Raw genomic sequence first — 15,978 nt, forward strand, 5'->3', positions numbered from 1 at the left:
CCTTTTTCTATTTCTTTTCTTACATTCTTCTTCGTCGCTCTATTCGCCTAGCTACTTCCAAGATACGACATGGATCACATTATCAGACGCATCTAACCTTCGAGAAGGCTACGCCTCTCGGCGTAGCGTGCCAACCAAGCGAACGAGTAGACTGTTTCCGTGCAAAATGAACCAAATACAGTATGTATCTAATATGTAAGTACGTATATCTATCTACAGATGTACTTGTACGCAACGTATGTGTATCTCGCGCCCTGCTACAAGACCGCATTTCTTTGCCCGAGTATACGCGTTCTTATGTACACGCTGCACGTGTGTGTACTCTCGACAAGCAGCACGTATACAATGAACAGAGAGGAGTATGCGTATACACACGCACGACCCGTCGAGAGATACGTATCATCGGATCGAACGACGGTAGCCAGGGAACCGGGGCAGGCAAGTCGCAACGCCTCTCCCTTCTTGTCACCCATCACCCTTTTTCGTCTCTTTTCGTATCCGTCCCTTTTCTTTCCCTTTCTCTTTTCATTTTTCTTCTTTTTTTCTTTTTTTTTTTTTTTTTTTTTTTTTGGTCGCAACGTTAACCCAACGAGGCAAAAACAGCAGGGGGTACGCCGAAGACAGTCACCGGGATCCTTGTTTTCGTCGGTCGTGCTTCGAACGCGCTTGCACTCCGTGCCGCTTTTCCTCTCTCCGTTTGTTCGTTCGTCCGATTGCTCTGTTTACTGCGCTTCCAGGACGATCCCAGGTAAGAAAAAGTCGACTACGAAGAAATGCTCGTGCGGGAGGGGGCGAGTCCTCGCTCCTTGCTGCCGCGCCGCTTGCCGTGCTTCGGCCTTCGATCGCTCGCTCACGCTCCGCGGTCCGCTATGTTCTACCATTTCCTTCGGCTACTACTAGGAAACGAACCTCCGACGCGAATCAATCAAAACTATTCTACCGGCAAGAAGATTTAATATACAACAATATATTTCTACAACGGACATCTTTTCGACGCTCGCGCATCTCCAGCCTTAATTGGATTTATTGGTTTTATTGAACGGATGAATGGATGTTTATAGGAAGGTGAACCACGCTCGTCAGCGGTTCGGTATCTCCGATCCTGACCGATTCAGACAGATTCGTTTACGATTCATAGGTTGCTGGTGCACGTCTTAACGACGATTCGACTAATAAGCTCGATGGCCATAACGGGTGATTCTTGCCGATGTTGTAAATCTTATCGTGACTGCAAAGACAGCGAGTCCCTAACGAGTAAGCTTTCCTTTCGACGAGGTGCTCGACTCGAACTCGTTTATTAGTCGAGCGGGAAAAGCTATGTTTTCGTCAAAGCTACCGCCGAGACCTGATTTGACAGAATCATCGGCTGGTGTGGATACTGTTACGATTGAGGAAAATTCCGCAAAGGTCAGATAACCTAAACCTTTTTTCCTCTGCAACGCACTCCTGGTATAGCTTTAGCAATTGTTCAACATTCGCGAGGAAACGACTTTTTTGGATATGAGTAGCACATCGAGAGAAAAATCTCTCGGGCACACGACGACGTCGACCGAAATTGGGACAACGTAATCTTTCGTGATTAAGTTTAGCTTTGAATATGAATTTTTCGCATAGCAAGGAGGGATAATCGACATTCTTTACCAAGGGGACCTCTAGAATCCTTGAGATCCTTGAAAGACCTCCTAATGTTCCTTACCGTTCTACCAGTTCCTATTAAACGTCCAATGAGAATGACACTGATGATTTTTACTTTGGTAAAACTATTGATTCGCAACTGTTACGATCTAACGTATTTTACTTTGTTCCACTTTTTGCGCCCTAAACATACGATCGCGATCGCGATATACGTAATTGCTTGTTCCCTGCATACAGAGTGATAAAGTATCGCGGTGTTAGTTTATATTGCAAAGAGTTCGTTCTGTGTATATAAAATATACTTTTATGCTGTTTTAATTAATTTTTCTCCACCGTTAACACGTGTTACGAGCAACATATATGTATACTTAATTAACCACGCAGACAGATAAATTTCGCGTTAATGTATCATCGATTTCGCGGATCTTCGCGGTGTTTTTGATGCACGCGTTGTTTTGTATTTTTAAGTATGAATTTTATATATACGATGTTGAAAAATAAGGGGGCAAGTAAGGAAGTTTATGAACATGTACCGCTTGCCGAGAGGGGTAACGAATGATTAACCGACATAAACGGAAAAATCAATTCTTTCCTCCACTGTCTCTTAACGATGCGTTAAATAGAGATAAAAGAAGATATTGGAAAAAGATATTAATTGAAAAGATGTAAAGTACGTACGAACGATAACGATATCATATCATACGAGCAACGATGATCGTGTCGAAATCAACGAAAAATTATAATAAGATACGAAACTTTATACATATCTTTTTTCAAGGGAGATGTTTCATACATCATCGTTTAATACGAATACGATATTCGCATGTGTAAATCACGAGTCAAATTGTTCGATGTTCGTACACAATTTCTATTCATCGTGGTAGTTTGATTACATTGTTTGTGTCCAACGTATATCCCTAAGAGGTGATGTAAAATTACATTTTATACTAGCAAGTATTGATTTTAGGTTCTACGTTGGTTAAGCATATTTTGCTTCTCTCTACCTGTGAGCAAGCGGTACGAACCCATAGAGTCTCTTAGACTCTTTCATCTCGAACATTTTATGTAAATATTTGATTTGAATTTTGGAAAGATCGCTCGACCTACGAATTCGTTAATCTTGTTTCGGACAAAATAATAAAAGTTAGAATTGGAATATACGTAGTTACATAAGCACGTGCCTGTTAAAATATAGAGCTTCTGGAACTAATACAGCGTAAAAAATCGAGCGGCATCTTCCGTTCCAATTTTCCGATTACATAAAAGATTTCTATCATTTCCGCCGTGTCGCTATTTGAGACAGCTGAGACTGGATTTCGCAAAGTATCACGATAAATCACACCGGGCTTTTCGTTCACATTTCGCCGTAATTGAATCACCGATTTGCCCTGAATTTGGAGCACAGTTCTAGGCTACCTATGACCCGGCTATGTTCCCTTTACACGTACGTATATAGACGTGTTAAATCTACACACATAGGTTCCAATTTATACATATAAATGTAGTAGGGATACGTAGGCATGTGGAGGTATGCCAAGGATGCATCTGCCACGACGCGATGGTCGAATGCATAAGTGAAGATTGCATGCGATGGAACACATTCTTCGCTAAAAACCTTCAAAAATTTCGGCCTGCTGCGCTCCTGGTGGATGGAGTCCGACCACGTCAAACATACCGGCGCGGCAGCATGTTTTATTCGTCGAGCAGAGAGCAAGCAGGAATATTTTAAAAGTACGAGAATCGTTTCCCCTATTTACACGCGGTGCTTGGTTCGTTTAACACTGGCGAGCGTTCAATAATTGGTAGGAAAAAGAATCGTGCACGATTTTCTCCTTTTTTCCTATCTTTCTCTCTCCCTCTGCCTCTCTTTATTTTTTACATTGCTTTTTTAGTTCATTGTTTTTGCGAACGGCACACCGCATCGACGTATGTATTCCTCGCGATTGAAAATGTTCGTTGGCATCGTTATTGTTCCATTGCGATTCACGCGATTCAGTGCATTCGATATCGCACGCCGCGCCGGTCCGCGGTATGACTGGCGGATGGCTTGGCGAGAAAACAAAACGAAATACCTGGATGGAAGGATGACTCTCCGGTGATTTCCATCTGCGACTTTAGCGAGCCTCCCCATTGACAATTAGCGAGAAAACTGGTCGAAGATAAATTCAATTTTTCAATGGATAGCGAATGCATACTCGCGGGGCACGCAAAACGCGAGAACCGCTGTATCATATTCTCTCTCTCTCTCTCTCGTTCCTTTTGCTTTACCGTACCATTTCCAAAGCAGCGCATTAAAACTTCACATTAAGAAGAAAAGAACAAGTAAAAACACATGAGAGAATAAAAATCTGTAAAAAGGTAGAAAAGAATGAATGGCAAAGAAGACAAAGTATAATGCGTATGTATAACGATACATACGTATATAGTTTGCACGTATATACACCGATGTCAAGTACGATCAAGTGCGTATGTACATGGATCAGAATCGGATAAGACTAATTCATCGGTAGAACAAAACAGATTAGGTAATTACATGAAAAGCATTTCGAACGTTACACCGTTAATGCGATAATATGAGACTGAAAAATAACGTTGCCTCTCCCCCGATCGGTTTATTTCGCCTTTGCGATCAAACGAACAAACACATCCCATGGTGGATCCGCACACATCCAGGGTATGGCGAAGCTCGTGCAACAGATAACGGCATTACAAACAAATCTAAGAGAACGAGCCGACCGTTGTTGTCCCATCTTTTCAGTTACGATTCTATGCGGATCACTGCACTCGGATGCCCGCAACGAGTTTCTGAATATATGGGTGGTCGATACACGCAGACCAGTCGATTGGCTCGCTACCTGGACACGGCGTTTGCGGCCAGGTATAGGTACCTACCCCATGGGTAGTAGAAAAAAAACGACAAGGGAAGCAGGAAAAAAGGTAGTCGTCGTCGCTGTGTGGCAGTTGGTATCTGCTCGTGGCGTCGGGCAGTCTGTCTACTCTAGCATTGTTGCGGCTTGTCATCGCGAAGGGGTGCGAGCCAAAAGAGACGAGGGCTGACCGGCTGAATGGTAGAGAAAGAAAGAGAGAGGGAGAGAGTAAGAGAAAGATAGAGAGAAACGAGACGAGAGTGGCTTGGTAGGTGGGTTAGAGGCTCGCAAAGGTACCTCGAAAAGGTCGAGAAAGGCGGGAGTATACGCGAGAAGGGAACTCGACGACCAAGTAAATATGCGACAAGTTAGCATTCGTATATAAATCTAGTGGCGTTCACGGTGACAAGTCACGCAGCAGAGACTTCTAGTTTAGATCGCGCTATCCGTTCCATTTACCCGCCTCATTGAGTGTATGTACGCGCATGTTTCAAAGAGTCCATCGAGAGAGTCCAGCTACTCGATTCACGGAATCTCAGATTTTTATGCCGTTCCCGTGTCTAAGCACAGGATCGAGTAACTGCAAAAGGATTCTTGTGCCGCTTACCGGGGTAAAAGCAACGAATTGGAGGTTTTTGACCGAGCGACCTTTTCCTCGGCCGTTTCCACAGAAGCCAGGTTGCCGAGAAGGGAGAAACGGGCCGCTCGTAAATCTAGCGTTACAATTAAGAATTAAAGGAACTGTTGGTCGAGGTCTCGAATACTGAGAAACACTTGGAAATAGGATAGCCAAATGTCAGGACAGGATCGCGTGCAGACACGTGGTATTCGCATCGTCGTCCTTGTTGTCGTCATCGTCGTCGTGGTCGTGGTCGTGGTCGTCGTTGTCGTCGTTGTCGTTGGTCGTCGTGGCGATGGGTAACAGCGTGTGTAAGAGCAGGAAAATAGAAAAGGAGGCAAAGAATGCAACAACGGCGACAGTGACGACGGTGGTGGCAGTTTTCGCGAAATTACTGGGTTCACCGGCGTACGCTTAACGGGTGCCAGCACGGGACAAAAGGTGAAGGATGCGAATTAGTGTTGGTTGATAGGCGGACGAAGTCATAGGTAGATGGGTTGGTGGTTGTAAATAGGTGCGTGTGGGTAGGAAACACAGGTAACGGCGCAGGTGGCGCGACGGTACGAGTCGCGCTAACTTCGCTCCGTAAACATGGTAGTCGTCACGCAAGTCGAAGCCCGCCAACGATATCGCGGCTTTCAAACTCACCGACAAATACTAGCAAAACGGGTATATATTCGTAAGGCATTAGCTGCAATGGCCGACGACCGTTATTGTTGACTTGTTGTTGACGAAACGTCTTAGACCCCCGTAAGGCCGGAGCATGGGACGTCGGTCTTTTGGAATACATCGGCATATGTATCGTATGACAATTCGATCCAGGAGGATATGTAAAGGTTATCGTCACAATGTAGAAAGAAAGAGAGAGAAAAAGAGAGAAGATAGAGGGAAGGAGATCTGCCGACAAAAAGAATCGGTATTAGATCTCTCCCTGAGCCGCTTGGCATTGCATCGTTACCAGGGCAAAGAAAACAGGGAAGCGGGGTAGCGGGAAGCAGGGGCGTAACTGTCGAAGGCGGAGGTGAAACTCGGCGCAAAATTGATTTCATTATCGATAAGGGAGTTACCGATCGAAAGAGCAATATACCAACGGGAAGATTACTACTATTTTGTTGTCGTCGAGAAGAGGGAAGGCGAAGGTATGACGAGATAGGGGAAAAAGAAGAAGAGAAAAAAGAAAGAGAAGGAACAAGCGGGATGTAGGAAGCGTGTAAGATACGTAAGGCCGGTATGTAAATCGCGGAGCATACCGGGGCATACAGGGATCGGATGCAGGCCAATGTCCTGTCGGTTGCGCCATTGGGATCGGACGCGATCTTCAAGGCCGACAATTGCTCGGCTTTAGTCCTCAATGGTGTTTCGCAAGAACGACCCATATAACGAACTTGACGCGACGCGTGGCGCCCACCCCCTCCTCTCTCTTTTCATCTCCGGTGAAAGGTGCTCTGGCGAATCTCGAGGACGCTCGACCGTTTTATCCGTGAATTCCCTTTCTCCTGAATCGCGTGGTGCAGTAGTGAGAGCAAACCTCGTGGAATCGACCCGCCTTGTGCGCGCTCTTACCGGCACGATACGGAACGGAAATTGGCGCGCGGTTCTCGCGGATACCGCAAAGATCGCGCGCTCGCGCACCGCGCCGCTCCACGCCGAGAATGCCCCGTAGACTCGATTCCCTATGAGCCTATGGCTAGATTCGATCACGTGGCCGGCATAAGTACGGTGTGCCAGTAATTACAGCTGTACTTACATACCGCGGTGAACTGAGAAAACTGGTTTCCAGCGTACTGCCCACTCGCACTCGATTACCGGAGCACCGCGCAAGTTATATTTTACGAATATCTACGCGATACTAGCGCGCTTCAACGACACCTGGCTGCTCGCTCGCTATACGTAGAAAAAAAGGATAAAGAGACGTAAACGAATGGACGAACGAAGAGCAACGAAGAACGAACGTACAAAGGGAAACAAAAGAGAACGAGACAGATTTCTATCAGCACTTGGAACAACTATGCGGTTAAAACTTTACTGACAAACTTTCCTCGGGCTCGTTTTATTTCCCTACACCTAGTAAGCTCTTCTCTATGGAATAAAAACGTGTATCACACGTTGAGTACGTTGAGTACGCGACCGTCGTGTATAACTTCTTTTTTCGCTGTCATCGTTCTGCGAACGAGGCACGTTGAAAGATTTTCCCAACGAGGGAAGTTGGCTTACGAAACGCGATCGAAGACAAAACGAGAAGCATATAGTACGTCGGTATGTACTCGGAACTCTCGACGACGATTCACGAATCTCTAGTTTGGTCGATGTTGAGAAGTGGGAATGTCGTCGATCGTTTGTCCGTTTGTCGAGAGAGAAAAAGATTTTCCAAATAGAAACATTGGTCTTTGTGGTACGTGGAGCCTGCGGCGGTGGAGTAGGCGCATTAATAATGTAAGTGTGCAGATGGTGTGCAGTGAGTGCGCGGTGGCGCTGACTAGGATCAATGTTCCGTTCGCGATCTATATAGTACATAGTACGGTATATGTAACGACAACGACGGTTATATGAGAAACAACACACCGTTACACAGGTCATTTCCATAGAATATATTTGCAAATATTCTGATCAAACGTGGGATGGAATATGTATTTGAAAACAAGCATACGTGGCGTAAACACACGATCAATTCGGCTTGTATCTCTTTCGATTTGTTTGAACAATACCAGCTAAAATATAGTGGCAAAAAATACGCTATAAATGACGTATGACGATAACGTAGAAATACTCACTGGAAAAAAGGGGAGAACGAAAATGAAAAAATTTAGCGTTTTTCCATCGGAACAGTAGGAAGGATGCACACTTACCTACTTACTTAAGTATCGCGTGAAATATTTACGCGCGGATTACGTGACTAATTTCGTACGACAGACGAGAAAATTTGATCGAAACAAGGTATAATAGTATCGTGGGCGAGTTTCAAACCATCCACGTTATCCATATTACACAGTGGCAAGCGAACATACTTTCAACAAACGTTTCCACGTGCTGTTATAGAGAAACGGAGATCGAAGATATTGCCATCGCAATCCACTACGTGTTTATGGTTTCCCTCGACTCGCGAACGTTTCTATGAAAGGATACGAGCGAAAGACTATGGAAATCAGCTTTCCGAGAAAAATCTAGGCAAGAACGGAAGTTTACACGCGGAGAAACTGTCACAGAGCGACAAGGATAGTCTTAGACTATCGGAGATAGAAAATGGCAAAAAAGTGGATGGTCCAAGACTCGTACTACGCTGTAGTATGTACGATGTATACAATATATTAGAGTATCCACGCGCGTAGAAATCAGTATGCGGATTGGGAAGCGGTTGCAGAATCGGGGTATAGGCTCGCAAGCGTGTAATAACGTATTTTATAAATTTATTCACATGATTTAAATAAATCAAGTATACAGTTAAGTTTACGACATACGCGCAACCTGTGTCGTAGTTCACAGTATCGCAAAGCGCATGCTATTCCATTTTTTCCGTTTCTCACTCATAATTACGAGCTTTGTTTCTCGATTTGTATTTTCGTAACTTCTTCCTCCCTTCCTTTTTACTCTTACGCGGCGAATAATATTTTACACGAGGCGAAACGTTTTGTGATATACATATTTACATATCGTACAGTGTTATCATCGGACCGGACATATAAAATTACAAAAAGTCATCGTCTATCTAGTCGAGAATTCAAAATCGAAGCTAAAACTCTCTCTCTTTCTACGCGCCGATAAAACCGTAACACGTCCGAATCGACGTATCGTTCCCTCTCGTATATGTATAGTTGATAGTTATAATATATATATACAATGTACACGTACGTCGACACAAACTTGCAACATTTTGCAATCTTATTTACATATTGCGTTTCCTTTCTTCCGTATAATAATAGATATGTACAAGAGCGTGGCCCTAAATCGCCATTAAAACCGATTTCACGGCGCAAAGGAGACGGCGTGTGTTTATATACTTTATTGCTCGGTGTAAAGTCGTCGAGCCAAGTGGAAGAGGGAGCGGAGAAGAGAGTGTCCGTCGAACTAGATTCTCGCGAGACGCCATTCAGAAATTCGCACGATACAGTTTGTGGGCGCGCGCGCGCGCGCGCAATTAGTTGTACAACGAAAGAGAGAGGAGCCTGCTAGACGGGGACCAGAGATAACTGGCGGGGATGGGGAGGTACATAGAAGAGGAGAAAAGGAGAAAAAGAGAGACGGAATAGGGGAATAGACCGAATAGGGGAAAAAGAAAAGGGATGGGAAAAGGGGAGATGGGGGAACAGGCAAGAGTGGAAAAGTGAACAATCACGCCTTTACCGATCAAACAAAGCAAGAGCGCGTTTCACGAGAAAAGAAAAAAGATCGTCGCGGACAAATATTTGGATAGTAGTCGCGTGTAACATAGTATATGCTTTGGGCTAATCGCGCGTTCCTCTATCGCTACTAACAACGTCTCCCTCGTTTTAAGCACAGCCTGTGAAAAGGCGACAGCAGCTCGACGACGATCTCTCGAGGTACATATGTAGTGGCGACGCGAATCGAATTCGATGTTCTCTCCCGTTCCCCTAATAACCTTGGACACTCGATACGCGAATTAAAAATCGAGAAAATATATGTTTCGTTTATCGATTGTCCAAATTGGTTAGTCGGCTAGTTCGTTGGAGCCAGTTGGACGCTTAGATACTCAGACGCTCGACGTTCGTACCGTCCCCTTTGCGACAGGTAGTGAAACGACAGTAAAATGGCAGTGAAACGGTAGTGAAACGGCAGTGAAACGGAACACAAAAAGCAAGAGAAGCTCCTCGTTCACGTTTATCCAAGGTATATCACAAGCAGAAGAGAATCGGTGCGCGCGAAGCTAGACGAGATAGGCCTGGCCGGAAGATGGTGGCGGTGGCGGAGGCGGCGGTTGTTGCTGTCTCCAGGCGGTTCTCTCCAACGTGGAATAATCCGAGTCGATGGACGAGTATATGTGCTCGGACAGCGGTCTCCTGTGATCCTCGCTGCTGCCGCTGCTGATGGTGGTGTTGTTGGTGCCGATGAGATTGCTACCTGGCACGGTAATCGCGTCTCGATAGGCGTGATTGACGGTCAGCCTAGGCTGCGGCGACGAAGGTGGCAGCTGTTGCTGAGGCATGGAAACCGTGCCGCAAGAATAGGCGGGCGGCGCGTGTTGCAACATCAACGCGGTCGTTGGCGAGGACGATGAGTCTTTAAACAGGGATCTTTGACCACGTTCTTGGGAGCGTAGCGTCGACACGCTCGTCTTCTCGCTACCGATACAGTCCAACGTGTACGTGTTGATGTTACGCTTGTAAACGAGGGGCGACGATTTACTCTCGACGGATATATCGGCGGGATTCATCATCGTATTGACCGATGACGGTATCGCGTATCGGAGACGTTCCCAGAACCTCTTCTCGCCCCAGGTAAGGATCGCCGCCGCGGTTCGAAGGTACGATCGTAGCTCGGGATCGCGTTCCACTTCCGGGCACGCGTGTCCCGCTTGAACGACGATCAACTGCGCCGCTCGTCCCCGGAGTGCTTCGTGAAGCGCCGCGCGAAACTCGAAACGGGACCATTCGGTTTGCACGAAGTTACGAGTGAGAACGATGAGGACACGGCGGGACGCGTCCACCGCTTCCAAGACGATCGGGGCCGGTGCGGAAGCACGAAGTACGCATGGTAAGTCGCGATGATGCAGGCACAGCCGAAATCCTGCGGTGCCGTGCTCCAGTTCCATCGCCAACGAATGCACCACGAAATCCTCGTCGTTCGGACTGTAGCAAACGTAACAATCGTAGAGGCGTTCGCGATCGGCGTCGCAGCACGCGGCGGCCATCGGTGCAGCCGCAGCCGGCATCGTCGCGGCACCGCTCGACTTGCCCGACGGTTTGCCGGCCCGCAGAAACCGTAAACCGTACTTGGAGTACGCCCACGCACCGACCGGTTCGCGGAATATAAAGGCGAGCACGACGATCACCAGAAGAACCAGCACCGCCGAGAGCGTTGCGGCCACCAGAGGCAAGTAATCGGAAACCATGATACTCTCGATGACGCCACCTTGAGAAAAGTAATCGGAACAGACCGTTTCGTTGACGTTCAAACGGCGCCGGTACGCTGGCCTCGCGTCCCCCCCGTAGTAGCACCAAACGTCGCTAGCGTCCACCACCTTATGCGCGTTGTCGGAAACCCACGAGGACAGCTCTTGCAAGAACTTGCATCGACAGGACCACGGGTTGCTGCCGAGAGACAGCTCGACGAGGCGAGCGTTCAGAGTGACCTGCCATACCGGGAAAGTCACCAATCGATTTCCACTGAGTCTCAATATCTCGAGCGAACGCAACGGCAGGAAGGTCAGGTTACCGATGAATCCGATCAGATTGTTTTGCAGATAGAGTTCGCGCAGGTGGGACAAACGTTCGAATTCGAACCCCTTCAGCTCGCGTATTCGATTGTCTTCCAGATGAAGAATCTGCAGATTGTTCAGCCCGTTGAACGTACGGTTCTGGATCGATTCGATGCCACTGGCGTTCACGTACAGCACTCGCATGTTCTTTCGTCCTATGAACACATGGTTCTGCAACTCGCGCAACACGTTCCCGTCCAAGTAGACCTCGGTCGCGTCCATCGGGATCCGTCGCGGTATCTCCTCCACGGTCAGGCCGGAGCAATCGACGGCGTTCGTGTTCCATGTGCGATCGTTGTAGCACTTGCAACCTGCCGGACAGGTCATCTCACAGTCGCACGCGTCGAAATCACAGCAATGGCACAAGGCGAAACAATGGGCTTCGTAGCGGCAGAGAAACTGCTCGGACCTGGCCGTTGACGCGGACACGATGGCTACGCCACGTGGTCCGGATGTACGACACATTACGTTGTCCAAGTCCATGATACGTGGATACTCCCTGGTCGATGTCTGATTGTTGATCGCTGGCAGCCAATCCATCGAACAGTTGCAGTTAAACGGATTTCCACCGATGTAGAACTCCGGCAGGGCTCGATCTTCCGGTACCTTGGTCAACAGCAACGACGTCAGCTCCATCGTCTCGATCATGTTCGCGTACATGTCGACCCTGGTCAGGTTCTCTTTGTCCCTGAACGTGTTAGGTCGTACCAGACTGATGTAGTTGTTATTTATGAACAGCAACTCTACGCTGTCCGGCACGGACAACGGGGACAACTCGGTAACACGGTTATGGCTGGCGTCCAAGGTTTTCACCTTCGAGTCGCGAATCTTGTAATAGTTGCCCAAGCTTTCGATGAAATTCCCATGTATATCCAACCATTTCAAGTTGCCAGGTATGAACGCGTAGTCGAACCACTCGATATGATTCTCCGACAGATTGAGCAGCAGCAAACTGGCGATATTGGTGAAAACGCCGTTAATGTCGGACAGGAAGTTTCCATCGAGTCTAATCGCTTCGAGTCGCACGTTTCGTTCGAAAGCATATCTCTCAACGTGTTGCACCTTGTTTCTAGCTAAATTCAGAATCTGCAGATTTGGTAGATCCCAGAGCATGCCGCGCGACAGATTGCCGATGTCGTTGCCGATCAGTCGCAGACCCGTCAATTGATCCAGATTGCGGAACGAGCCGTTGTAGAAATTGCTAATCCGATTCTCGCCCAAGTCGAGGGTTTTCAGGAGAGCGAGGTCGCGTAACGCGTCCGGCACCGACGTAAGCTCGTTACCACTCAGATCCAGTTCCTTCAGGTCCGAACAGTTGCGAAACGCGAGCGGATCGATGCTGGCGATCGCGTTGCCGGACAACGTTAGCCGATTCAGAACAAACAGACCGTTGAACAGTTGCGCTCCCACGGTGTGAAGCTTGTTGTCGGACAGCTCGAGGGTATGCAGATTGTAAAGTGGGAGAAAAGCGTTGCTCTCGATCCGATCAATTGTATTGTTCCGAAGATCGAGAATCTGCAGGAAGAACAGGTCCTTGAACATACGCGCGTCGATGTGCGTCAGCATGTTGTAAGAGAGGTCGAGAACGATCAGCCGAATCAGTCCGAGAAACGTAGTCTCGTCGACGCAGTCACTGCCGAGTCGATTGCCCGCAAGATTTAGCACGAGCAGCTGCTCCAGCCGGGTGAATATACCCCTGGGCAGGTCGCGGAGCCCGTTGTACGCCAGGTGTATCTCTCGAAGCTCCCTCGTACTGGCGAACAGACCTTCGGGCAACGAGTCCAACGAATTATAGCTGGCGTTAAACGTACGCAATACGGTCAGCCCTTGGAGCGCGTCACTGGCAATTTCGACGATCGAGTTCCGCTGCAGGTGCAACTCTTGCAGCTGACGAAGGCCAAGCAACGGGCTGTTCTCTTGTAAACGCGTGATCTCGTTACGCGACAGATCTAGAATTCGAATGTCCGCGCGACACGGTGGCGAATCGTCGTCGGTCCCGTCGGCTCCCTCGACTACTTCCATTCCTTCGACCGAGTCGCCACCGCGTCGATTTAATCCGATGTCGCTCACGTCGTGCAAACGATTCTCCGTTAGATTCAACGTTTGCAGATTATCCAGCGAGCAGAGTAGTTTCGCCGGCAACGCTTGCACGTTGCTCTCCACGATCTCCAAAGTGTGTAATTCGCGCAAACCATGGAAAGAGTCCGGCGCGAGTTCGAGAAAACGGCTGGCACCCCATACAGCGTTGAACGTTTGCACAGTCAGTTTCTTCAACTCGAGAAGCGGTTGAAACGCACCCTCTGGTATCCGCAGTACCTTACAGCCGTGCACGTGCAATTCGTGCAAGCTGGTCAAACGTTGCCAACTGTGAGCGTTGAAGCTACTCTCGAAGTGATGGACGTCACTGCAACGTATCCGTAGCTTGAGAGCGCCGTCGAGCGACGCAACCAGACCGGTGATCGCGCCAGGATCCAACACTCGAAGGGTGCAGTCCGCGGACCGCGTGTCGTTCCCACCCTCTGACAACCACTTGCAGGAAGCTCCGGCCGATTCCGAGAGTATACTTGATGCCAGGCAAAGAAAAGCCGCGTTCATCAGCGTGATAAAAACATACTTCGCTGTCATCTTGCGTGACGATGGTTGCGCACGGCTTTTCGGTTAGTTCAGAGTCGAGAGACGGACGCGATCGCGATCGCGACCACCACCACCGCCACCACCACCAGCACAACCACCACCACCACCGACACCAACACCAACACCACCTCCTCCACCTCCACCTCCACCACCTCCGCCACCAGCCCCCGAGATCGGCTCTCAATCACTTTCCAAATCTAATCAAACTATTTTCACCCTTTCTCGCCCCCTCGCTCGCGTACACACTCGCACAGCGATGATGACACACGCACGCACATACACACGCAGGCGAGTGCGAGCGCGCGCGCGCTCATGCACCTCCTATCACGTAAGTACGGACCGGCCCATTTCTCTTGTCGTTTATTCGTAGGCCGGTGGCGAGGCACCCTGCCCTACGCTCCTCGGCTCGTCCTTCGTCACTCGCTACCCTCGCTTCCAACTGTTCTTTCTTTCGAAAAGATTACACCTCTTCGTCGCTTTTATCTCGCGATCAACCTTCGTCGTCTATATCTTCCCTACCGAGAATGTTTTCACGCGGTTACATCAAGTAGTACGAGCACGCTTTAACGAAACACCGACAGAACGAAAACAGTTCGTACAAAGCCGTGTACGCGAAGCGACCGTGCACTACCGTACACTCGCTTCGCATCAACCACCAGCACTGATCCAGCAGACCGCTGACCGCGCATCATCGGCATTCCCGACCGTTCCTCTTCGATGTCTCGCTACAACGCCAGAGTGCGCCACTCTATTACAATATCCTGCAAACAACCCGCCACGAACAAGAACAGAATGTAAAACAACATAACGTCCATATACGCTTTGGTACGTGCACCTCACCGGTTTTACTCCACTCCCTACTGGTTGGTGCATTTTTTCTCTACCCCAATTACAACGATTATGCTAAGTTGTTAGAAAATCCCTTGGTCGATACTACTTCAAGATTTCAATTGTAAAGCTCTTCAAATATTCCAAGCAACGAATCGTTTTCTTCCTTTCCTTTTTCGTTCATTTTCTTCGAAAATATCCCATTTTCATCTATTAAATACCGAATCTATCCTACCTTTCATAACGTTTTCACGTATTTCGAATAACCCTGTACACGAGTAACCTATACATATAATGTAGTTTATTCGAGAAAATTCCAGTATTCTCCGTTGTATTACGATATTCTTTTTCATCAAATAATTAATTTTATATGCTTTACATAAAATCAATCAAACGCGTATAATATATCATGCAACAATGTAGAGTGTAGAGGATATGTATATTGAAAAACGTTATACGAGTGACATGATATTTTAATTTACCAAATTTTTGCCGATAATGCATGAAGCAAAAATGTCTACAATTTTTTGATTACGTCATACAAACCATTTACGACCGCGATTCTTAATCTGTGATCCGCTGATCTCCAGGTGCTGCCAAGTCTTCACACACACGTAAATTATTTTACTATCCAAATAAAAAAAAATTAATGGAAGTATGCATATTTATTTATTTATATTAAATCTCTTCTCTTTAAATTGGAAGATCGTTGATGAGTAATTAATGAGTGTTTTGAATACATATGTTTTAGGTACATACATGTACATGTTTTGAATACATATGTTTTAGGTTACAGCATTTAAATTCTAAATTAAGTCTTGGAGATTGGCGACAAAAAATATTGTTTAGAGGAGATCTGTGGTAAACAAGAAATTAAGAATGATCTAGGGAATATGTTTAAAAACCAAAGTTATACACATATTACGTATAGCGTCGCTACTGTCTTCGTACAGTTGCAATTGGTG

At 47.3% G+C, this 15,978-nt stretch overlaps 1 protein-coding gene across 1 annotated transcript; it reads right to left on the reverse strand.

The window, feature by feature from the left end:
- Positions 1-8,505: 8,505 nt before the first annotated feature.
- On the reverse strand, positions 8,506-14,999 carry LOC126918518 (toll-like receptor 7). Its single transcript, XM_050726505.1, has one exon. The coding sequence runs from the start codon at positions 14,174-14,176 to the stop codon at positions 10,001-10,003; it is 4,176 nt and encodes a 1,391-aa protein (XP_050582462.1). The 5' UTR covers positions 14,177-14,999; the 3' UTR covers positions 8,506-10,000.
- Between the last annotated feature and the right edge of the window lie 979 nt (positions 15,000-15,978).

The sequence above is a fragment of the Bombus affinis genome, chromosome 7, assembly GCF_024516045.1.
Source record: "Bombus affinis isolate iyBomAffi1 chromosome 7, iyBomAffi1.2, whole genome shotgun sequence".
In the NCBI taxonomy this organism is placed as follows: domain Eukaryota; kingdom Metazoa; phylum Arthropoda; class Insecta; order Hymenoptera; family Apidae; genus Bombus; species Bombus affinis.